This window comes from Furipterus horrens, unplaced genomic scaffold, assembly GCF_987537825.1.
Source record: "Furipterus horrens unplaced genomic scaffold, mFurHor1.1.pri manual_scaffold_2, whole genome shotgun sequence".
NCBI classification, from domain to species: Eukaryota; Metazoa; Chordata; class Mammalia; order Chiroptera; family Furipteridae; genus Furipterus; species Furipterus horrens.
The window spans coordinates 99,923,812-99,948,701 of NW_028327172.1; the positions used below are offsets into that span (position 1 = coordinate 99,923,812).

The 24,890-nt window shown below is 37.3% G+C and overlaps 1 protein-coding gene across 3 annotated transcripts; it reads right to left on the reverse strand.

Moving 5' to 3' along the window:
- Positions 1-36: 36 nt before the first annotated feature.
- Positions 37-19,452, reverse strand: ABRAXAS1 (abraxas 1, BRCA1 A complex subunit). 3 transcript variants are annotated; one of them, XM_090266247.1, is made up of 10 exons: positions 19,272-19,330; positions 18,816-18,906; positions 17,221-17,311; positions 13,324-13,360; positions 9,930-9,996; positions 7,812-8,005; positions 6,713-6,832; positions 5,896-5,980; positions 972-1,086; positions 37-604 (listed from the first exon to the last, which is right to left on the reverse strand). In XM_090266247.1, exons 2-10 carry the CDS (start codon positions 18,819-18,821, stop codon positions 171-173), a joined length of 1,149 nt encoding a protein of 382 aa, XP_090122373.1. In that variant the 5' UTR covers positions 18,822-18,906; positions 19,272-19,330; the 3' UTR covers positions 37-170. The 3 variants fall into 3 exon arrangements, with proteins under 3 accessions (XP_090122373.1, XP_090122372.1, XP_090122374.1); XM_090266246.1 differs by lacking the exon at positions 18,816-18,906 and having other exon boundaries at positions 19,272-19,452; XM_090266248.1 differs by lacking the exons at positions 13,324-13,360; positions 18,816-18,906; positions 19,272-19,330 and having other exon boundaries at positions 17,221-17,268.
- Positions 19,453-24,890: the final 5,438 nt, after the last annotated feature.

A 24,890-nucleotide genomic window follows, 5' to 3' on the forward strand; every position in this document is an offset into this window, starting at 1 on the left:
TTTCTCTCAATAGTTTAGTAAAAGGGACAAAAAAGGTTTTGGTCCTAAAAGTACTTTATAAAATAAATGCCTTAGAAATTTATGTATTACTGCAAACAGCTGTACATAGCAAAAACAACAAATATTTGACTGTAGCCTTCAGCCAATCAAAATCTTTTGGCATAAAAGGATCAAAATGTAGGAGACCGTGGATATTCACCAGAATCCTTCATTTTCTCAATCTCCTCATCTGTTTCTGGGCTGCTCATGGATGCTTTTTCTTGGTTACTACTATCAGTATCTGTTTTAGGTGGATCATTTTGTATTTCTAACAGCCGTAACTTCTTGAATTGCCATCTGTCATCTGTATCTAAAGCTTTGCGCTTCATCATTTGCGGTGTATTACTAGCTGGATTAGCTTCAGGAATATCAGTGTATTCTACCATTAGGGTCAGGTTGTCTACCATATTGAGCTGGTGGTTGGTATTACAGCTACTTTCAGAAATATGCCTGTTTTTCAAGCAGATAACACATGAATGAAGAGATTCACAATCTGGAAAAAAGGTCCGTAAAGCTTGACAAAGAAAAATGTTCTCCTGAGGGTGTTTTTGGACATTCTTCTCTCCTAAACAAAATAAAAAAAAAAAACCAATTCAACATGCAATAGTTTTACAAAGATTTTAGAATTATCTATGTCAGTAAAGTTGAATCAGAAACATCAAAAATTTTATCAAATGATCTAAACTGAGAAAAATGACTTGCATAATCCCAAATTACAATGTATATGCCATATTATAAGAGAACATTATAGTTAAATTTAATATCAACAAGAGTATAGCTAATGTTCTTAGTTCAGTGGGATTTAAAGAGTATTTACAAAACACTTTTAAGGTGGAACAATTCATCAGTTAGTGCAGCTGGCTCATCTATAATTCAAATCAGAATTTCATTTTAAGGCACAGAAAGTAATGATGTGTAAACTTTTTACTTACGTGCTGCTTGAATCTGTGCTTGTTTCCTTTTTTTAATTTCTTGTTTTAATCTGTTTACATCCTTTAGTAGTTTCTCTATTGCTTCCTCACTGTGTTCTACTTTTTTGCATATACTCTGCAAAATAAAATAATTTAACGGTATAGATAAAATTCCAAATTATTTACTACAGTCTGGGTTCACAAATAATATAAAATCCTCCTTGGTACATAATATGAATATTTGCTTTTATAAAACCTTTAATTTTGCTGTTGTTTTCCAGATATATTAACTTCCCATTTATACAATAGCTTTATCATACCAGTTATTTCCTTAATGCACAGAAATAAAAAACAAAAATTTAACTCACTTTGAAACAAAAAGCACTATTTTGAGAGGTGCATAGTTAGTGCAAACATTTATATTAAAGTGACTACATTTTACTGTTATGAAAGAATTTTCATAAAGGAATTTCCTGTAAAAGAAGCCACTTTTGAAAAGCAGACTAGCCTCCTGTGTCATCAGTTTGAAGTACTAATACCCTTTGACTCAGTGATTTCATTTTTGGAATATAGCTTAATAATAAAATATAAATAATATAATAATATATTTTTCTTAGTATAATCTTAAATCAAAAATAACTACTTTCACCCTGGCTGTTATGGCTCAGTGGATTGAGCACCAGCCTGTGAACCAGAGTCACTGCTTCAGTTCCCAGTCAGGGCACATGCCTGGGTTGTGGGCCAGGTCCCCAGTTGGGGGTGTGTGAGAGGCAACCACACTATTGTTTCCCTTTTTCCATCCCTTACCATCTCTCTAAAAATAAATAAACTCTTTAAAAAAACAAAACAAAAAAACTACTTTCCAATTATAGAGTAAAAGGTTGTTATAGCCAGTTTTAGTGTATACTTTTAGATGTCTGCTCAGCCTATTTATCATGAACTTGTACAGCCTGCCAAAGAGTTCATAAATAACCCACCCCTTCACCAACTTCCCCTAGCTTACCCAAGCAGAGATAATACATAGCAAATCAGCAAACCCTAATCTCTTGAATAGAAGAGATCTAAATGCAGTGTGGGTTAGCCATTCTCTGGTGAGCCAGTTGATAAACATCTTAGATACTATGAAGGAAACCAATGTGCAGATACAGAGGGAGAGAAGGTTGTGATGACATTCTAGCTCCTGGTTCCAATTCCTTCCTGAAACTCAGCAGCTTTCTGCCTACAGTTCCTGTAACAAACCTCTCTACATTCCCTGTTTTAGCCCAAGTTGTACTTTTAACGTAAGTGTTCTAATGTACTACTCTATGAAATACACTGCCATTAAAAAGAACAAAATAGTATGTAGCAACAAAAAAAATGTTTAATGATATATCAAATAAATAAAAATCATGACATATTTATGAACCCCCATCACTGTCAACTATATAAAAACATGTATACATTAGGGAAAAACTGGAGAATATGGAAAAGTGGAAATGTTACAGAAACAGGGGAGTCCAAAAATCCCCAGAGTTTGCAGCTGGGGGATGGGGAGAAGGAAGCAGTTTTTAGAATGCCTCCACATGCCTGAGGCTGGTGGCTAGTGTCTTTCTTATGCAAAATGGCTTTAATGCATCCAAAGCCTCAGGTAGATGGGAGGAGTCTTGAACCAGGGGACAGTATGGAGAAAGCACACAGAGCCTACGTAAGGGTCTGTGAATGGTCAGAACTCTTTGCAATGCCCACTGCGTCACAGGATGCAGTCAGGGACATATAAGCAGCTGCGGACATTTTGACTCTCTCTCGCTCTCTCACTCGCTCTCTCTCACTCTCTCTCGCGCTCTCTCTCTCTCTCTCTCTCTCTCGCTCTCTCTCGCTCTCTCTCTCGTTCTCGCTCTCTCTCTCTCGCTCGCTCTCTCTTGCTCTCGCTCGCTCTCTCTTGCTCTCGCTCGCTCTCTCGCTCTCTCTCGCTCTCTCGCCCCCTCCATCCGGCTTGGTGAAGGAGCCTTCTCCATGCGGAATAAAGAAGCTAAGTTCTCCATGTGGCTTGGAGAAGGGGTCTCCAGGCTGCTTTAAGAGGCTCTCGCCATGCGGTTTTGAGGAGAAGAGATCCATGCGGTTTTGAGGAGAAGAGATCCATGCGGTTTGCAGGAAGAAGGCAGTTTGCAAGGAGTCTGAGAATCCAGGCAGTTCTGCATTGAGAGCTGGAGGGCACCACAGCACAGAAAGGACCTCCCCAATCAGAACTGAGTGATTGGCAGCTGCTGGTAAAGCTGAACTGTGTTTGGAAAGTAGGGAAACAGTTTCTCTAACTTTTCTAAAGCTAGCCTGATTTGGTAGTGGGGAGGCAAGAATATGTGTTTATGGGTGTTTTAAAGAATGTAAGACTTAACAACAGAAATCCGCAAATAACTAAATCTATATAACTGTTAAATAAACAATTCTTTTTCTTTTCACTAAACTCTGGTATTGATGTTACAGAAACAGGGGAGTCCAAAAATCCCCAGAGTTTGCTGCTGGGGGATGGGGAGAAGTAAGCAGCTTTTCAAATGCTTCCACATGCCTGAGGCTGGTGGCTACTGTCTTTCTTATGCAAATGGCTTTAATGCATCCAAAGCCTCAGGCAGATGGGAGGAGTCTTGAACCAGGGGACGGTATGGAAAGCACACAGAGCCTCCGTAAGGGTCTGTGAATGGTCAGAACTGTTTGCAATGCCCACTGCGTCAGATGACGCAGTCAGGGATATATAAGCAGCTGCAGACATTTTAGCTGGGACTCTCTCTGGCTCTCGCTCGTGCTCTCACTCTGAGACTCTCGCTCTCTGACTCGGGCTCTCACTCGTGCTCTGACTCTGGCGCTCTGACTCTCTCTCTGGCATAATCGCGCGCTCGCTCTCGCTCTCTCGCTCTCTCGTGTGCTCCCTCCACGTGGCTTGGTGAAGGGGTCTTCTCCATGTGGCTTGGAGAAGGGGTCTCCAGGCTGCTATAAGAGGCTCTCGCCATGCAGTTTTGAGGAGAGAAGATCCGCGCAGTTTGCAGGAAGAAGGCAGTTTGCAAGGAGGCTGAGAATCCAGGTGGTTCTGCATTGAGAGCTGGAGGGCACCACAGCACAGAAAGGACCTCCCCAATCAGATTGAATGATTGGCAGCTGCTGGTAAAGCTGAACTGTGCCTAGGAAGTAGGGAAACGGTTTCTCTGACTTTCCTAAAACTAGCCTGGTTTGGAAGGGGGGGAGGCAAGGATATGTGTTTGTGGGTATTTTAAAGAGCATAAGACTTAACAACAGAAATCCGCAAATAACTAAATCTATATAGCTGTTAAATAAACAATTCTTTTTCTTTTCACCAAACTCTGGTATTGAGAGTTATAATTTTGGCGGCGGGCAATCGGGCCCCTAACTAAAGAGCCCGTGGGTTTGTTTTCAACTGGAGCAGCCCAGGGGTTCTGTAACATTGAGAGTTATAATTTTGGTGGCGCGCAATCGGGCCCCTAACTAAAGAGCCTGTGGGTTTGTTTTCAATTGGAGTAGCCCAGTGGTTCTGTAACAGAAATAGTTATGTTACAATGGTGGGAATTCTGGATGTTTCTCTATTTTCTAAATTTCCTGTATTGTCATTCATGTTAGTAGTGTGTGAAATGTATTAATGCCATTTCTCTTAGTGTGCTATATTGATGAGTATGGTGGCCATGATATATACTACTCAGATCTCCATTTGGAGGAGGCATAGTTGACTGGCAGCTCAGCTGCCATACTTTTGGGTCCACTACTGTGTCTGTGTTTAGGTTAGGCTTTCTCTAGGCTGTCCTTAGTCAGCCCCTGAGCACGTTGCAGGCATTATTACAACTCCATTCCTATAAGACAGTTTTGCTCAAAGATTTCCCATCAGCCTGGCTGAAACTTGTGATCCTGCATTCTAAAGCTCTTTCTACCCAATCTCCCCTGTCTCCTTCTCAGGCCCAATAAATCTCTTACTTGTCTAATCCCACCCTGATATCTATTTCTTAAAGGACCTCAACTGCCAAAGTAAGATAAAAATAAGTACTGTGGTAGGCTGTTTTGTTCTAAAGATTTGCTTCCCTTTTAATCCTATAAAAGGATTATATGTCCCTGCCTATTGTCATATGATGTCCTCTAACTAATGAAATATTAGGGAAGTAGTATGCCAGCTCTGAGCGGTTTTAAGAGCTCTTGTGAAATTCCACCAGCTTTCTTGCTCTTTTCCCTTTCTTATAAGAAGAGCATGCCTAACATAAGGCCCACTCCTTCAGTCTGGCTCCAAGAGTTAAAGATTTTAGCCCTAGTCATAGTTGATAGGCTTAAGTGATTAATGCATGTGGAAAACTGTTATTCCAGGAATTGGAATGCATGACCTATGCTACTCTAGGAGGTGGACAAGCAATTCAACTTTTGTGCCCCAGATGGTATGTGAGCCTTTGTATTCCAGGGTGGGAACATATCTGATGCAGATGAAGAACTATTGATCAGCAGATAAAGAAGTACTAGAGATATCCTTGCTGGACTGCAACTTTTATCTGATTAACCTTTTTCCAGACTCCTTATCTACCCTTTCCTTCTCCCTAGAAAAGGATTCGCTTGAGAGGAGATGTTAAGACAGTTTTTAGGGTACGTAACCCGCCATCTTTTCAGATCACTGGCATTTGAATAAAGTGCCCATAAAGACTCAATCCTTGTATCTACTTATTGGTTCTGGTAGTGACAGGCAGCATGAATGCCAACGTTTCTGGTTTCAGAATTAAGACAACATTTAGGACAGAATCAGAGTTGCAGCCAAAACATAATATGAGACATACTTTTGTGTTTGTAGGCCACTGAGATTGAAGTCTGTCATTGAAGCTAAGCTAAAGTATAAATCTAATCAAATGTCAGGTTATCCCTAAAATATTTGAGTGATCAATTTGATATGAACTGCAAAAGTGATCTTTAAGTGTTAGATAAGTTCACTTACCTTTAATTCCTCTTCTAAAGAAGCATACATTTCATTTATCTTGTATACTTCTTTTAAGGATCCATCTTCTTTAAAAAATTCAGGGCTGTAAATAATTACAGTTCCTCAGTTAAGTGTACAGAATTCATTAAATGAAAAAGTTATCTGTAGTTGAGCTATGAAAGAATCACAATCATATTTTACTGATTTTAAGGCATTATTGCTTGAAAAAGGCAGCATTATTTTATATACCATGAAGAAAAAAAATGCTAAGGCATGGTTTGTAAAACATCCCAGTTTGAGGTAAATTTTAAACTGTACATCTTAAAATCAGTGAAATGTGGTATTTAATTTAAATGAGACACTGTTAAGCACTGTGGGAACACAAAAATAAAGTTTCTCATAAAGTTTATAATCTAGAAGTATCCTATAGTATCAGTGATATTATTTCTGAAAATTATTCCTTTAAGACCAGAAAAATGTTTAGTTTAGAAGCCTATATAATATGTGTGAGTCTTGGCTAAAGCCTAATTTTTTGGTCTTTATTATCTAGTCTAATTTCGTGCCTTTAATATGAAATGCTGCCTTAGAAAATTATTTTGAGGCTACGTACTTATTCTTAGAAAATATTTTAAAATATGTAGCAATCCCATCTATGTATTTTATAAATAGACAAGTGCTGGAAGGAAATATGGAAAAAGTAAAAACAGTCTAGTTTATTTGAATAATATGGTCATTAGTCAATTTTCCTTTTATTTTTATTCTGTTGTGTAACAATAATTAATTTCAGTAAGAGAATAGGACTAGGTTTAATGGGTAAGCAACTGAGGAATCTCACCTGTGTGCTTTTACTGCTCGGCTAAAACCAGTGGACATACAGGAACTCGATACGGTTTTATAACCTAGTTGTTCAGACATGCCCAGGTTGGCCACCACTAAAGGTATCCTATGAAAAAGTCTGAGGAAACAGAATATTAAAAATAAACTTAGAATAAAGTAAAAGATTAGAATCTACTTACCAGTATATACTACCTTTCTCCTACAAGACTAAAAAACAAAAAATCCCATTCCTTACTACTTATCCAAAATAGAATTTACTGAATTGAGGAAAATGGCTTTTAAAAGTTGTGAAATGTATATAGTGTAAAATAATTACATAAAAAGATACTTTTATGGCTATTTTAACTGATTAGCACATATAAAAATAAAGCTGTATTGTTGAGATTTATCCTATCTTCTATGAATAAAATTTAACCTTAGTTGATACTCTTTTAACTTAATTCTTATATTCCATGAAAATGTTGTTTATATAACCTTTGGGCAGTCCCTGTTAACTCATTTTGGTAGACCATCAAGAACTACCTTCATCCTGGCTGATGTGTATTGAGTGCTGGCCTGCAAACTGAAAGGGTGCTGGTTTGATACCTGGTCAGGGCACATGCCTGAGTTGCAGACCAGGTCCCCATTTGGAGGCATGCAAGAGGCAACTGATTGTTGTTTCTCCTGCACATCAATGTTTCTCTCCCCTTCTTTCTCCCTCTCTAAAAATAAATAAAATCTTAAAAAAGAAAAGAACTACCTTGCTTCCTTGTAGACGTTATAGAAAAACTGCTCAAATACCTAGATTCAAGTTCTACATTATATCCTTCAGCAACCAGTATCTAAAGCACACATATTTTTTCCACCTATGTTAAATAATAGCAAGCCCTCAGTGCCAGAAACATAAGTCAACATTCCATACTGGGCTTCTAATTTCCTTATCTGACCTTCATTTTCCCATCTATAAAAAACAGACGGTAAGACAAATTTCAGGGATTATTATGGCAATCTAATGCAACAATGTATGCAAATACTTGGTAAGCTACAAAAAGTGTTATAAGAATATTGGGTATATTTTCCTATTAGCTGATGACAGCCAGTGATTAGCCAACATTTACCCTTTCTGAGGTTTATATAAGGCATGCTCCAGTCGATGAGTAGAGCAGCTTTCAGTTATTATACTTGGTGTTAACAGCAGAAAAACAAGTTCCCCGCTTGAAAGATGGTGCTGTAAGTTTTTGTGAAGTAGTCTCTCTCTAAATGTCATGATCTGGTCTGAATGGCGTCGGAATTTGTACCAACCCACCACATCCTGAAAGGAAATACAGAAAAGAAAATCAGGTGTATGCCTTAATGGTTACAATTATTGTGTCTCACTGTCATAATTAAGCAATAAAATTGACATCCTTAAAAAATGACTTTCTTAATATTTAGCAAGATTTTGGATATATGTCAGCAAAACCTACACTTAAATATGCACTTTACACCTTGTTAAGTATGCAAACTGTCTTACAGTTAAATTATGTTTCATTCAGTTTCAGGACTAAATTTTATTCTCTATTTTTTTATTATTACTTTTTACTTACTCATTTTTAGAAGGGGGCAAGGGGAAGATAGATTAAAAAACAAAACAAAACACTGACTTGTTATTCCACTTACTTATGCATTCATTGGTTGCTTCTTTTATGTGCCCTTACCAGGGATCAAACCTGCAATCTTGGAGTATTGGAATGATACTCTAACCATCTGACCTACTCAGCTAGGGTCAATTTTATTCAACATAGATTAGAGGAGGAAAAAAAAAAGGATTAACTTCTCTTATGGCATTTGCTATCTTAAAATCTTCATCTTAAGTCAAAAATTAAATTAGGAAAATGTCAATGAAAACAAGTTAATTTCCTATATGGATACTTGGTTTGCTAAGTAAGCTGAACCCAATAGCTTTTAAAACTGAAATTTATATGGGAATGATATCACCTATCCCACAGAGTTGGTTTCAAGATTGAGTAAGAGCATGTGAAAGGGTTTTTATAAACTGTAACATGCTAAAGAAATGTTATTAGTATTACTAAACTTTCATTTTTTTTAAACTTAAAATATTAATTTCATTTGCTGAAAAAAGTATTTATAAAAAAAAGCACCAAGCACTTTGCTTCGAGATCTGTCTGACAATTTCAGCAACTAAATTTTATATTTGCTCTTTTAAATTGAGGAAATTAAAATTACTTAAAAAAAAACTAAAACATTTTTAAGGTACATTTTTATTTTTTAAAGATTTTATTTATTTGTTTTTAGAGATAGAGGAAGGTTGAAAGCAAGAGAGAAACATGGATGTGTGAGAGAAATTGATCATTTGCTTCTCTTTTCTTTTTAATTTTATTTTTTGGTTTTTCAATTACAGTTGTCCCATTTTTTCCCCATTGCTCCCCCCCACCTAGCCCACCCCTTCTCCCACAATCGTATCCCTCCCTGTTGTCTATGTTCATGAGTCATTTATACAGATTCCTTGACTAAACCCTTCCCTTACTTGCATGCCTCCAACTGGGGACCTGGCCCACAATCCAGGCATGTGCCCTGACCAGAAATCAAACTGGCAACCTTTTGGTTTGCAGTCTAGCACTCAATCCACTCAGCCACACCAGCCAGGGATACAGGTACCTTTTCAAATACTACTCAAATATAATTGGGCAGAAAGCCCAAGCATTTTCAACAGAGGATATTTTTGGAAAGAAACTTCTTCTACTGAATGGACTTTGATTCTGAACTCAGGGATCAAAAAGCTTTAAGAGAAAAATAGGACCCAGAAATAATTTTGTATTTGGGAAAAAAAAATCTGTTTTAACTGAACAAGTATGCTGTGGAGGATTCAAATTAGGTGCTATAAAGAAAATCGTCCTGGCAATATAAAAACTAGTAACTGCAGCTATGTAAAAATAGTAACGGATTAAGTCCTAGAATAAATGGTACTGGGAAGGGGTATGGTGGGAAGGTAGATGAGGAAAAGGTCAATGTTCATTACAATAATCAAGGGAAGGATAAAAACAAGATTAATACTTTTAATGATGAAATTTGCTTTCAGAGCATCCCTTTAAATTTCTGGAAAAAACAAGCCTTACCTCTGTTATAGGACATTGTGAAGAAACATGCTGCTTAAAAGTTCTGTCAAAGTATTATATGTTTTTAGGAACTGAAAATAATACTTATGATAAAAAAAGACAAGGTAAATTAGGGAATACCTTTTTGACACTTGACAGTATTTTCTTCAGTGCTTGCTCATTTAATTCACCAGAAGAATTGTAAAAGCTGGAAAAGCCAAAATTAAAGGCATTTCAAATAAGCTGAAAATATGAATGATTTTATCAGCACCTTTAATTTTAGTTACTCTTAACCTAACTATTCAACCAAAATCCATATACCCACTGGCCTGTCAGATGGAGTTCTAAAATAAATAGTAGAGAAAGTTCTCAAAGTAACAGACTTAAAGTGGTAGAACATGAGGTCCATAAGCAATGAAAAAGGAAAAAGAGTGGAGAAATTTCAAGAGATAAGTTTGTGCATCACAATTTTAAAAAAAACACAACAAACTATTCATTAAATACAAGTATAAGTTCACGTAACCAGTTCAAAATTCATTCATAATTTATTAAAATTTAAAAAAGTACATTGGTACATATGAAAATATGTAAAATGAGTAATGAAGCACAGTAACAAAAAAGGCAATTTACTCATTGCTAATTCCCAAAGCAATACTTGCATTAAATTAAGAGAAGTGTTTCAGGAGTTGGTTGGTTTTGTGGGGTTTTTTGGGGTGGGTGGGTGGGTGGGTAGGGGGAGCAAGGCACCGGTTTAGTTTCATGGCAATTGTTCTGTAGCTGGAAAGTCAAAGATGTAGGGAGAATTAAAAACTAATTCTAAGATTCTAAAGCATTTACTTCCAGACTTCTTTCTCTTCCAATAATAATAGGAATGCAAGTAATATTTTCCTTCTATTAACATTCATTGAGATAAACAATATTCTTTTCAATGATGGTGCAATAATTGTTATGCAAAATCCTTTACAAATAATAGTCACCATAATAGGCCTTTAATGGTAATTCTAATCTGTACACTAAAAAACTGAAGTTACATACAGCTGAAGATATATCCTAACAGGCAATATGTTTTTTTCTTTTTTTAATACTCATCCGAGGATATATTTATTGATTTTGAGAGAGAGAGGAAAGGAGAGAGAGAGACAGATAGGCAGACATTGATATGAGACAGAAATATCAATCTGTTTCCTACTTTTGGAGTATGAGATAATGCCCCAACCAACTAAGCCATCTGGCCAGGGCTATATTTTTCCTTTTTAACTTACAAAGGCTTACATTAAAAAATTTTAATGCGAAAATAGACAAGTGTTCCACCTACCAAAGGGGACTATTCAGTTGATCGAACAGATCCCTCGATTTTACTATTTATTATCCCAACATGAAAAGTCTAAATACAAGTTTATTCCTGTATTTCTCTAGGATGGTCCACTTCTGAGCTTCCCAAAGTGGGGCTTAAGGCAATACACCAGGGCATACAAGAAACAACAGGATAACAGTATACATCTTATCCATGCTTGCACTGATTTTATGTGACATTTCTGGGAAGGGAGCATTTTTAAATAGAAATAGACATACAGGGTGGGGCAGAAGTAGGTTTACAGTTCATATGGAAAATAATTCAATAATGAAGAAAAAATAATACAAGAATAAACTCTGTTTTGCATACTCACAACTGTAAATCTACTTCTGCTCCATCCTGTATTGTGCAGAATTCATGTTAACGTGCGTACTTTTTTCCTAAGTGACTAAGTTTTAGGTTTCAATGGGATAAGTGAATCAGTATATTTCAGTGGGAAACTTTGAGAAGCAATGTATTAGAGCAGGGTTGGCAAACTTTCTGTAAATGGCCAGAGAGTAAATATTTTTGGCTTTGCTGGAGACATAGTCTCTGTTGCATATTCCTCCATTTTTGTTTTTGTTGTTTTTACAACTCTTAAAATATTAACTATTCATAGATAGAGTGCCATATGAAGAACAGGCCATAGGGCCATAACTTTGTCACCCAGTTTGTGTTACAGAACATAAAACTGGGTGTTAAAGCTTATCCAATTTGGAGTCCAGGAAGTATCGTATCAGAAGACTTTGTTTCTTACATGTTCATGTATATTATTTAGACAAAGGAAGAACCAGTGTGGTTCTTCCTTGTTCTAAATTGGATGAGAACTCAAGAAATACTGATTCTTCTAGTTTTTGCTCTGCCATTAACCAGTTCTGTAGCATTGGTTACAACATGAACTTTTTAGGCCCATTATTTTGTTGTTAAGGGAACATAAAATGTGTGATAAACTTTTTTGAATGAGAGCCATTTCAGGTAGTTCTCCTTATGCCTTTGAGGCACAGGTTTCTCATCACTGGATCAGCTAGTTTCCTTAGCTCAAGTTGGTCTAATTATTTAAGGTAGTCACCAGAAGATATTAAATCACTTTCAACTCTCTCTTAATTGTTTGCTGTTTTTTTTTTTTTAAATCTTTACCTGAGGACACTTTTTTTCATTGCTTTTAGAGAAAGGGGAAGTGCAAGGGTGGGGGGGGTGTGGAGAGGGAGAGAGGGGCAGGGAGACAGGGAGAGAAAGAAACATGGATGTGAGAGAGAAAACATTAACTGGTTGCCTCTATGCTCCCTGACCGGGGATTGAACCTGCAACCTAGGTATGTGCCCTGGCCAGCAATCGAACCCACAACCTTTTGGTGTTGGCCAATTTTTTATGAGTCTCCACCAAGAATACTTTAGTCTTTCAACAAATATTTTTGTACGTCATTGTACATAAGGCACCATAGGAGCTGTACCACCTTTTGGCTCTGCCGTTTAAAACTATACTAAGCCTTTATTTCCATCATCCCCTACCATAAATCTTTCTCAGCTTAAACATATGTTCAACTGCAACTCTTATACAACCTTAGTGAATAAATCATAAAGCTATTTCATTAAAACTACACCAGGTTTTGGTTATAAGTGTGTGCTTTATGAAAATTAATTCATTTGCATACCTTTCTGTGTGTGTAACAATACAACAATAAAAAGTTGTTAAAAATATCAGCCTATATTAGGGCTAACAGTACTACTACTATCTGTAGGACTAAGAGTGTAAGTTTCCACCCTAGAAAAGCAATAGGAAGCAGGTTAAAGAACCTAACTAGTTAAGAGACAAAAGATAACATTGAACAATATAAGTGAGGAAACAGATGATATAAACTGGAATAAAAAGATAGAAAAAAAGTCTGCTGCTGGTGTATGAGAATGTGTCATTAAGTTTATAATATGCAATGAGGTGAGCAGGTATGAGAAAGAAAAGCAATCCTCCAGGTAAATTGGTACCTGGGAGAGGCAGTGGAGACCAGCTAAAGCAAACATACATACAGAGAACAAACTTTTCAACAGGGCTGAAAGGAACAAGTGAATTTTCATGAATACTTTTAAGTCTTTTCATTTTAATCAGTACCACCATGTATAACAATGATACTTTGTTAGTTTTAAAAATTACTTCATTCGCAGAGAGTAATTTTCACAGCTGGATTATTTACTTGCTCTTACTACTCACCTAAAAAGCTGATAACATGGAATATATTTCTGAATGTCTGGAAAAAAGAATTTTTAGTTATGATTACATTAATTGTCATTTGAGTAACATATGTTAAACACCTTGTGTCAAGAAGTACTTTACCATTATCTCATTCAAACCTCACAACAAACCTATGAGACAGATGTTATTATTGCTTTCATTTTAAAGATGAGGTAACAGGCAGAGAGTGCATGGCTCTCCCACGCCAGTGGTAGGGCAGATATTCAAAGAGCCTCACTCCTAACTACAGTGGTATATTCCTTCTAAATGTTACTAACAACATAAAAGACAAATTCAAAGCTGATATATTTTCACTTGAATTCTAAAAAGGATTATGCTCTAATTTTACCCTATTGATAAAATAAGTTATTAATGGGATTATCTTGTTATTCCAAGTACTTGTTTTACAAAGGATTAGTTAATGTTAACTACAAACTATCATGGAAAAAAAAAACATCTTTTTAAAAAAGATTGATTTTAGAGAGAAATGATGATTTGTTGTTCTACCCATCCATGCATTCATTGGTTGATTCTTAAAATTTTTTTTAAATTTATTGATTTTTAGAGAGCAAGAGGAAGGAAGAGAAGAAGGAAGAGAGTGAGAGGGACTGAAACACTGATTTGTTGTTTCACTTATTTATGCATTGATTGGTTGGTTTCTCATATGTACCCTGACAGAGCATCGAACCTGCAACCTTGTCATAAAGGGACAATGCCCTAATCAATTGAGCTACCAAGACAGGGCCTCATTGGTTGATTCTTGCATGTGCCCTGACCCAGGATCTAACAGAAACCTTGGCATACTGGGGCAATGCTTTAACCAACTGAACCATCTGGCCAAAACCAAAACATCTTTTTAAGAGGTGAGTTTAACTCTTTATCAATAAAAATAAATCTAAATAGGAAAAGTGGTCATCCTCTTTAGACATTTTTCTTTTAGCAAATGTATGCTACACTCAGATAAATCCCTCTGTCTGAAAAAACACTGAACAGAAACAATCTTTTTAACTGTTAACAGCCAAACATTCTCTAGTGTAGATAAAATAACATAAAATGAAAATCTCATTAACCAAAACAATGTAGTAATTTGTATATCTTTGATTTTACCTGTTACCATGTGTCTTAAAGTAATCTAACATTTTTCCCTGGCTGGTGTGGGTCAGTTTGTTGGGCGTCATCCCTCAAACTAAAAGTTTGCTGGTTTGATTCCTGGTCAGAGCACATGTCTGGGTTGCAGTTGGAGCATGTAGGAGGCAACCAAATGATGTTTCTCTGTCACATCAATGGTTTTCTCCCTCTCTTTCTCCCTCCCTTTCCCTCTCTCAAAAAATAAATAAAATCTTTTAAAAAATTAATATTTTAAAATAATTTGAGCAAATGCTTAAGTGTTTCTGTAGCACTTGCCTGATACCTTAAAGCTAAGCACTGTTCCTGGCACAATAAAGTTGCTCAATAAATGATTGCTTAATTAGACTCCGCCAAATACATTAGGTACTTTGGGTAGCATGCCAATTATAAAGAAAAAGGCCCCCCCCCCACAAAGGTCAAATACATAAATTCTTAACCTCATTTGTAATTAAGAAATGCAAATTAAAACGATTTTTTTTCACTCACCAAATTGGCAAAGATTAAAAGACTTGATAATAATAGTGGCAAGATTATGGGGACCAGGGCACTTTTACATATTATGGAGTAGTTTAAGATGGCATGACTTTCCCAAAAGGCAATGGTCTACCTCTAGGAACTTGGCTTTCAGATATATTCAAAGACACAAAGATATATAATATGTACAATAAAATGTCCACTATTTTATTGTTTTGTATTAACAAAAAAATAGAAAGTCATTCATAGCTGCTTAAATAAGTTAGGGTATATCCATACAATGGGATTCTGAAGGTATTAGAAAAATGGCAGACTATACACATTGATACTGCACTAATGACATCTTGGAGCTATCTATCCATGTATAGTATGATCCCATTTGTGTAAATAAAAATATATACACACATATGTGTTATGTGTATTGTTAATAAGTAAAAATAAAACTCATGAAACTAACAGTAGTTACCACAGAGGAGACTAATGTGAGTTTAAATTTACTTCATATATTTACTTTACACATATATATATTTATATACCTATGTAAATTTATACATATATACTTCCACTTTTAACCTTTTAAAGTGGCAAACAAAAAAAACCATAAATAGCCCTGAATGGTTTGGCTCAGTGGGTTGGGCGTTGTCCCACGAATTGAAAGGTTGCAGGTTCAATTCCTGGTCAGGGTACATGCCTGGGTTGTGGGCCAAGTCACCAGCTAGAGGTGTGCAAGAGGCAACCAATCGATGTTTCTCTCACACATCTGTGTTTCTCTCCCTCTCTCCCTCCCTTCTCCTCTCTCTAAAAATAAATATAGTAAAAAACCCCAAAAAACAAATAGTTTTAATATTAACTGACATCTTTCTAGAGCAATTTGCAAGTACAGATTAAGAACCTTAAAAATGTTCATACCCTTTTACATTATAATCACATTCCCAGGAAAATATCTAAAATAGATATGTATGGTATAACTCATGATACTAAAAAATTGGGAATAACTCTGGTTATAATTTACTTATTTAAAGGACTGCTGAAATTACATAGTGCCATAAGAGTAAGGCCACAGAGAACACAATGCAGTTATAAAAAATGATATTTATAGAATAATTTCACATGGGATAATACAGTATGATGTCATAATGCCAAAATTTTTATAAAATACACCACCAGTTTTGTTTTTAAAAAAACATGCTTAAAAAACTGTGTATGTTAATCAGCTCTGGCCATGTGGCTCAGTTTGTTAGAGCATCATTCTATACACTAGAAATATGAAGGTTCGATTCCTGGTCAGGGCACGTACCTAGGCTGCAAGTTTGATCCCCGTAAGGGCACGTATGGGAGGCAACCAATCTGTTTCTCTCTCATATTGGTGTTTCTTTCTCTCTTCCCCCACCCCTTCCTCTCTCTCTAAAAACTAACAAATAAACAAACAAAAAAACAAATTTATCTTTGGGTGAGAATTAACAGAAAATTAAAACAAAAACAAAAACTGTGTATGTTAATCAGAAAACTCCCTATATATTTTAAAACTCTCTTTTTCTTTTTTTTCCCTGAAAGAACAGATGCCACCAGCTGCAGCTGCTTCACCACTCACTCCTAGAACCCTTGAAGTCTGGTCTTTTCCCCATTACACTCCAGAAATTACATAGGCTTTTAATTCTGTAGTCACTGAGTTTTTTTCAGTTCTCATCTTCCAACTTTTCTGTAGTATTTAACATTTTTGTCCAAGCTTTTACATTTCTTCTTGGTTTTGCATATTGGTTCCTTCTCCTTTTGCTGGGCCATCTGCCTGTCACTTAAATATATGCAGGAGGTATTTCATCCTTGCTTCCCAACGATAATCTTACCTGCTTATGTCCCATATTGTTTCCTGCTTTAGACTAGGCCATGGCCATAATTTTAATCGAGAAATGAGAGCAATATTTTCTTTTAAAATCTGCTTTTTAAATTTTGTATCTGTTTTTTTCTTATCAATTTATTTATTTTTAAAGATTTTATTTACTTATATTTAGAGAGAGGGGAAGTAGGGGGTAAAGAGAGGAAGAGAAACATCAATGTGTAGTTGCCTCTCGCATGCCCCCATCTGGGGACCTGGCCTGCAACCCAGCCTTGTGACCTGACCAGGAATGGAACTAGCACCCCTTTGGTTCACAGGCCAGTGCTCAATCCACTGAGTCACACTAGCCAGGGCTTTCTTATCAATTTAAAAAGTAATTTATGTTGACCCCTTTCAACATAAACCATCCAATATAGGAGACACAGAAATAAGTGACTCACCTATTGTATAAATAACTTCAACATCATCCATTTGGGAATCAGTAATGCTATTCTTGGCTTCACCTTTCACTTCTCCAAGGAGAAAACCTTCCTATGGATAAAAATAAGAAGCAGTAAGTATATGGAATATACTGATAGAATTAACATTCAGTCACTTCACTAACCAAAATCTCAAGTATTTAACAATATAAACAGTATGTGCTTCTAGCTTGGGGGTACCGAAAAGAAAGACCAGGTGCACTTCCAGTTTAGCTGGGAAACATGAAAAGAGATTGTTAACCACTCCGACGTTAGCACATCTGGAAGCATGAAAGGCTTAAAGCCAGAAAGGAGGACGCAATGCGTGAGGATCTAAGAGCAGAGCAGTTTGCCTTGGGCCTGAAGGCTCCCATTTGTAAGGAATAACTCCAATATTGGAACATCCCAAATGACTAGTCAAAGACTGAATTAACAACATATACTCCTGGGAGCCAGCAGAGGCTTCTGAGCTATGAAATGACATAATGATCAATGCTTCTAGATTAAAAACCATGCAAAATATTAAAGATTTGAAATTCAGTAGCAGAGTTTGCTTTCTAAAAGGGGAACTAACTATGAGTCCTGATTCTTTAAAAAATACATGCATTTTTGCCACAACATGATGATTTCTTTGAGTTCTGGAGAATTCAGTTATTTCTCTTGGCACATTTAAAGACCCATTGTGCTTGACAGACAATGAAGATTTTGTCTTCTTTTTAATTAAGAATGCCCCCCCCCATTTCATTAAAGAAGAGCACAAAAGGGATGCTTCCACAGTGTGAGTGTTTACTAGACAAAAAAGGGGACAAATCCAGAACTCTACACTCTAGTGCTCTAGACAAATCTCAGGAAAAGGCAGGGACAATGCAAGTATAACTACCTAGAAAATCACCCTTTAAAGACTACAGGAAAAAGATCTAAGAAACAAAAGCCTAACATTATGGTACTTTCCAAGGGCTAGGTTTTACGCTACAGTACCCATTCTGTTTATATTTACAATAAGACACTCCAAATTAACAATAATTTCCACAGCTACATACATTTAAAATTGTCATATATTTGCTCTTCTTATTCAAGAAATTACTAGAGTTTGTTCAGTGTGGCATTAGCAAGTTACTAAGCACTTTAAGGCACTACTTTTTGGGCTCAAAATTTTACACTGTTTAATTTCATAAAGATACAAGACTTTAAAAGTAGGCACTGTTTTTAAAGAACTACTTCACTACTTCATCTAGAGGTTTTGAACCTAGACAATTAGTATAAAGTAAACATTTAAATATCTAATATTTTAGCATAAATTCTTATCATAACTAAAAGCACCAGAAGAGGTACTACTAGATGAGGCCTTACAATTTAATAAATTTAATACTAATGCGAAAGTCAGATATCCAATAGCAAACTAAGCTTTTCATCCACTAAAATTTTCCCCCAAACAGCCACTGGTTGTAATAGCTCTTATTCCCCTAACCACCCTTCCACTCCAACAAACATGCACAGTAGCTGCTCTGTATGAAAAAATTCAGTTGTCTTTGGAACGGCTGTCAGAAGTTAGAAGAAACGGAAAGTGAACAGGCAACCTTCATAGTGGCAGCCGGCGAACGCCTTGTGAACTTTCGAAGAAAGAAGCGGGAGCCATGTGTGTCACTGATAGGAGCAGGGAGACAAACACTGAGGAGAAAACGGAAGGCTAAGGAGATGGACGGAGGCAGAAGAGGGTATGGAGGGATAAATGGTGATGGAAGGAGACATAACTAGGGTGGTGAACAGAATACAATACAGAGATGGCGCATTACAGAATTGTACACCTGAATCCTACATAATTTTGTTATTAATGTCATGCCAATAAATCCAATTAATAATAATGTTTTAAAAAGAGGGAGAACTAATCCTGGAAAAAGACCTAGCGGGCAGGAAGCACATCTCACACCGCTGGGGAGCAGGAGAAGGCAGAGTCCGGAGGGTTGAGGCTGGCGCTGCGGCCCCCGCGCGAAGCCCCTCCGCGATGTTTGATCCCGCCCTGCCCCTCAGCTCACCATGTCGGAGTCCGTATTGAGGTGCTGGAAGGAGAGTGCTCCGAGCACAAAGCCGGAGAGCACCGCTGAAGTACTCTCGCCCTCCATGCTTAGGTGGCTTCAGAGAAGCTCGAGGGGAAAGGGCGGAGCGCTCCCGCCGGAACATTATCTGTGAAGCAGCTCTGCGGCGGAGAGGCGGAGACAGGCGGCGAGACAGGCTAGGGGGGGGGTGGGCGGGGCCGGGAGAGAAGGCGTGGCCGAGAAAGTGGGTGGGGCATGCTCCGGCACAGGCACACGCTTGCGCACAGGCAGGGCGCTCGGCGATTTGAGGTGCACCAGGGAGGCGCGGGCGCCCTCTGTTGGGGAGGATGCAGCGAGGCGGGTGTGGAGGGCGGGACTTACCGCCTGTTTTTACTTACCCTGCTTCGCGCTATGTGGGGGGGTGGGGGGGTGGGGACCGCTTACCCTGGCCTCACTGAGGATTTATCGCTAACGGCTGTTTGCTGTTCGGCATCTCTGGGGAGTGTACAGAACGCGCTTTGGTGGCCATCTGCTTCTGAGGGACGCGTGGCATAATGTCATTGTAGTATCACAATGGATATTCCACGTTTATGATTTTCAAACTGCATAATGCTGCCCTTTACCCAATGGAAATACAGGAATACTAATAGAGTGTCAGGGATTGTCTCAGAACTCTTCAGCGATGTTCCTACCGTAGAGGTTGGAGGCGGTGGGAACAGGAGAGAAATTGAGTTTCTTTGAGTGCTTTTAGAAAATTAAGGACTTGGGTTAAGATAAAGACTGACAAAAGAATACACAGATTTTTAAACATTGTTCTGACAGTTTAATGGCAGGTGTTAACCATACAGTGTTGGAGCACTTGATATAAATGATAAGAGGAGTGTGAAGACCAAGGTCTGACAATTTACCCACATATGATATGCAAACTTATGGTATTTAAATGATTGAAAGAGAGCGAAGTATCAGACTACAGATGCCCCTTCACTTAAAATGGAGTTACATCCAGATAAAACCATTGTAAATTGAAAACATCCTAAGGTGAAATGCACTTGATACACCTAATTTTTATAACATCATAGCTGAGCTTAGCTTGCGTGATGAGTAAAACAATACTGATGTTATTTTTAAAAGGTCCTAATACAGCCCTATCAAAGCTTGGGTGGGCCAAGTGGACCTTCTATTGGTCCCTCAACATTAAAATATCCCAAACAAGTCTTATTCTATTTCCTTAGTTTGGAGGAACTTAAAAAACTGAAAAATTATGAATCTAATGACCGGCCGACCTAGAATCATTTAGGCCAATACTCATCAAATTAAAATAAAGACGAAAAAAGTGTCAGGGTTCTGTGGCTGGGGACCCAAATCTAATGCACAATAGTGGGTAAAATGGTTAAGGGATGAAGAAGAGATGTTTCCGAGCTTCCTTGACACAGGAATCTCATGCATTGTGGTACCAACACCTGGTGGTGAAGCCCTAATATGGGCTACAATTAGTATGAGTGAATATAGAAATGTGTAAGATTAGTGATAACGATAACAATCTTATTATTGACAATAGAATTAGCATAAAAGTAGGACTTCCAGCCAAGATGGAAGCCTAGACAGACATGCTGCGTCTCCCTCTACAACTAAGAAGAAATACAACTACCTCAAAACTAGAGACAACCAGAAGTTCCAGAAAATTGAGCTGCATGGAAGTCCAACAAACAAAGATATAAAGAAGAAATACTCATCCAGACAGGTAGGAGGGGTGGAGAGGATGCATTGTGGTGTCAGCAGCAGCCGCGGCAGTGGGAGGACGATAGAAAGCCCAGTCACATGTCTTAAGAAGTAGGAAGGGTCACCTGGGGAGTGCTCCCAGCACCAGACCAGACTGCATAGCTCACGGTTCCAGTGCCAGGGAAAATAAAGCCTCATTGCTTCTGACTGTGAAAACAAGTGTGATGTGGGGCGGAGTAAGAAACTGCCAGTCTCTCAGCAGAATCTGCTTGGTTAAAGGCCCCAAACAGTCTTAGAACGTCCGCAGACCCACCTACCCTGGGAACGATGAACAGGGCAATCACTAGAGTGGCGACAGTATCATACGGGAAGGGGGAGAAGTGCCTGGAAAGGGGTGAGTGCTGAGCAAATGGCATTGTTCTCTCTCAGAACTTCTCCCCCACATACAGCACCATAACATGGTGAAATGGGTAGCCCTGTACTGATGAATACCTAAGGCCCCACCCCTTACAATGTAACAGGTTTGACAGCTCTACCTAAGACACAGGCAAACACAGGAGCATGTCAAGTTGAGGACACAGAGAAGTATAGCCCAAAAGAGGAAGCAAATCAAGGTTCCGGTGGGATAATTAAGTGACAAAGAGATAGCCAACCTAACAGATACAGAGTTCAAAACACTGGTGATAAAGATGCTCACAGACTTGACAGATATGCTTGAGTATGGCAAACGCATAAAGGAAAATGTGAAAGAAATGCTAAATGAAATGAAAGAAAAGTCACACAAAATTAATGGCGAAGGGAAGAAGAATAGGGTTCAAATCAATTATATGGAACATAAAGAAGAAGTAAACAGTCAACCAGTACATAATGAGGGAACAAGAATTGAAAATAATGAGCAGAGGCTTAGGAACTTCTGGGACCACTTTAAACATGCCAACATCCGAACCTTAGGGGTGCCAGAAGAAGAGGAACAGCAAGAATTTGAAAGCTTATGTGAAAAAGTAATGAAGGAAAACTTCCCAAATTTGGCGAAGGAAATAGACATACAAGTTCAGGAAGCACAGAGTCCCAAACAAGCTAGACCCAAAGGGGACTACACCAAGACACATCATAGTCAAAATGCCAAAGGTTAAAGATAGAGAGAGAATCTTAAAAGCAGCAAGAGAAAAGAGGAGAGTTACCTACAAAGGGTGCCTATAAGACTATCAGCTGATTTTTCAGAAGAAACTTTGAAGGCAAGAAGGGACTGACAAGAAGTATTCAATGTAATGAAAAGCAAGGACCTACAATCAGGATTACTCTATCCAGCAAAGCTATCATTAAGAGTGGAAGGACAGATAAAGTGCTTCCCAGACAAGGTAAAGCCATATTATATGAAATGTTAAAGGGACTTATTTAAGAAAAAAAGATTGAACTATGAACATTACAATGACAACAAACTCACAACTATCAACAATTAATTCTAAAAAATAAAAGCAAAATCCAACTAAGGAAACCAGAATAGAAACAGAATCATAGGTATAGGGATCATTTGAAGGGTTATCAGCTGGGAGGGGAAGATGGAGAAATGGGGATATGGTGAGGGACTGAGAAGCATAATTGGTTGGTACAAAATAGACACAGGGAAGTTAAGAATAATATAGGAAAGGGTGAAGCCAAAGAACTTATATGTACAACCCATGGACATGAACTAAGGGGCATGGGATTGCGGCAGGGAATGTGGGTACTGGGCAGAGGAAAGCAAAGGAAAAAGAAATAGGGACAACTATAACAACATAACCAGTAAAATATACCTAAAAAATAAAAAAAGATGTATTAGGAACTAATATGAATGACCCACGGACATGGACAACTAAATGGGGATTGACTATGGGAGAGGGGGGAGGTGGTTGAAGCAGGGGAGATTTAAGGGGGGAAAACGGGACAACTGTAATAGAAAAACAACCAAAAATAAATTTTAAAAAATAGCAAAAATATAAAATAAAATAAAGTAAATAAAATCTTTAATAAATAAAAAGATGTATTAAACAACAAAAAATATTAAGATAAAAGTTGAAATGAAAATTGTAATGTTTAAACATGCTTTATGTGAAGAGATTGTGTCTCCTTTACCTGAATGCTTTAGGGGAATAGATATTATATCTGACTGGGGAACACTTCCTCTACCTAGTACATAAAGCCAAAGCCTACCAAGGCTTTTATATTATTTATATAATCCAAAGGTCCTATAGAAAAGTTGTTCTAATTTATAATTCCATAAGAAAGGAGTGTCTTGAAAAAATTAAATGTCATAAAATGGAATCTCTGCCAATTTTATGGGTCACAGATTTTCTCTTAGATAATTTCAATTGATGTAATTGTTATTACTTTGCTTGCTCATGAAGCTGAGATATGTTTTTTTGTCATTTATATTTGTTTTCCTGTGAATTACCTCAATATATATTTCCCCTTTTTATTGCTCTTTATATCTTATTGATTTAACAGTGTCTATGTATTAAAACTATTAACCTTTAGTCTGTCAAATACTGAAAGTGGTTTTTTGCCTAGATGGTTTTTAATTCTAACTGTGTTTAAGGTAATTTTTTAAACCTTCACCAGAGGATATGTATTTATTGATTTTGAGAAAGAGAGAGAGAGAGAGGAGAGAGAGAAATTGATGTGATAGGTAAACATCTATTGGTTGCCTCCTGTACATGCCCCATTGTGGATTGAACCTGCAACCTTCTGGTGTATGGGATGATGCTCCAACTAACTGAGCCACCTGGTCAGGGATAAGGTAATTATTTTTAATATGAAACTTTAAAACTTCTTGTTTAAACTTTTATTCATGCCCTTAATATTAATATCTAAGGTGCATTTGGAAGACTTCCCTGTTTCATGACATTATTCTTGAATAGGAGGCAGTTAAGTCCACTCATTAAGGCCAGTGGACTAATGCCATTGGCTGAATGGAATCATAACAGACAGAGAAGGATTACCAAAAGCCTGAACACTGGACCCATACGAACAATAAAATTGTTTTAAGAAGACTTTTAAAAAACGATCATTTGTTTCTTTCTTCACTAAAAGGAACTAGTGCTCGTTGGAACAAGGGATGATTTCAAGGGCTAAGGCAGAGAAAATACAAGATGAGCCTGAAACATTATTTTGGCGCCAGAAAGTAAAGATCGGTTCAAAGAATGATGTAAACATGGCAACCTGTCATATGAGTTAAGTGGGCTGATACTGACCAAATCTGAGGTAATCTAAATATCAAAATAAATAACAATAGTAATGAATTATGTCCCATTGAAAAAAATTGGAATCTTTGAGTCCACACTGATGTGAATGAATGAGTAAATGGGATAAGAGAAAGCTCTTCCTTATGGTAGAATACCAACTAATAAATGTAGAAGAAATATTGAAATTAGAAAATCTTTTTTGATAATGATCATCATAATAATCAATACAGGCAACAGATACTAAAAATGGCAGGTAAAGTTTGAGTAACAGGCTATTTATGTAGTCTCCAAGTATCTCCCCAAAGAGAGTTATGAATGACAGGAGGAAAAATAACTTTATAAACACCTCCTTAGCCAAATAATGAAGGTTAACTTCACCAATAAAGAGACAAATGCACATCAGATGCCTCCTGATGTGGTGTTCTGAGAAGACGACACCATCGGTTATTCAATATTCTTGTGAAAAGTGCAAAAGCTGAAATTTCTCATGAGGAAACATTACATAAACTCAAATTGAAGGACGTTTTATAAAATAACTGACCTGTATTCTTCATAACTGGTAATGGCATAAAGCAAAAAGACTGAGAAACAGTTCTAGATGAAAGGAAACTAAAGAAACAGGTCATCTGAATGCTGCAAGGAATAACCCCCAATAACAGGGATAAATTTGTTCAAATAA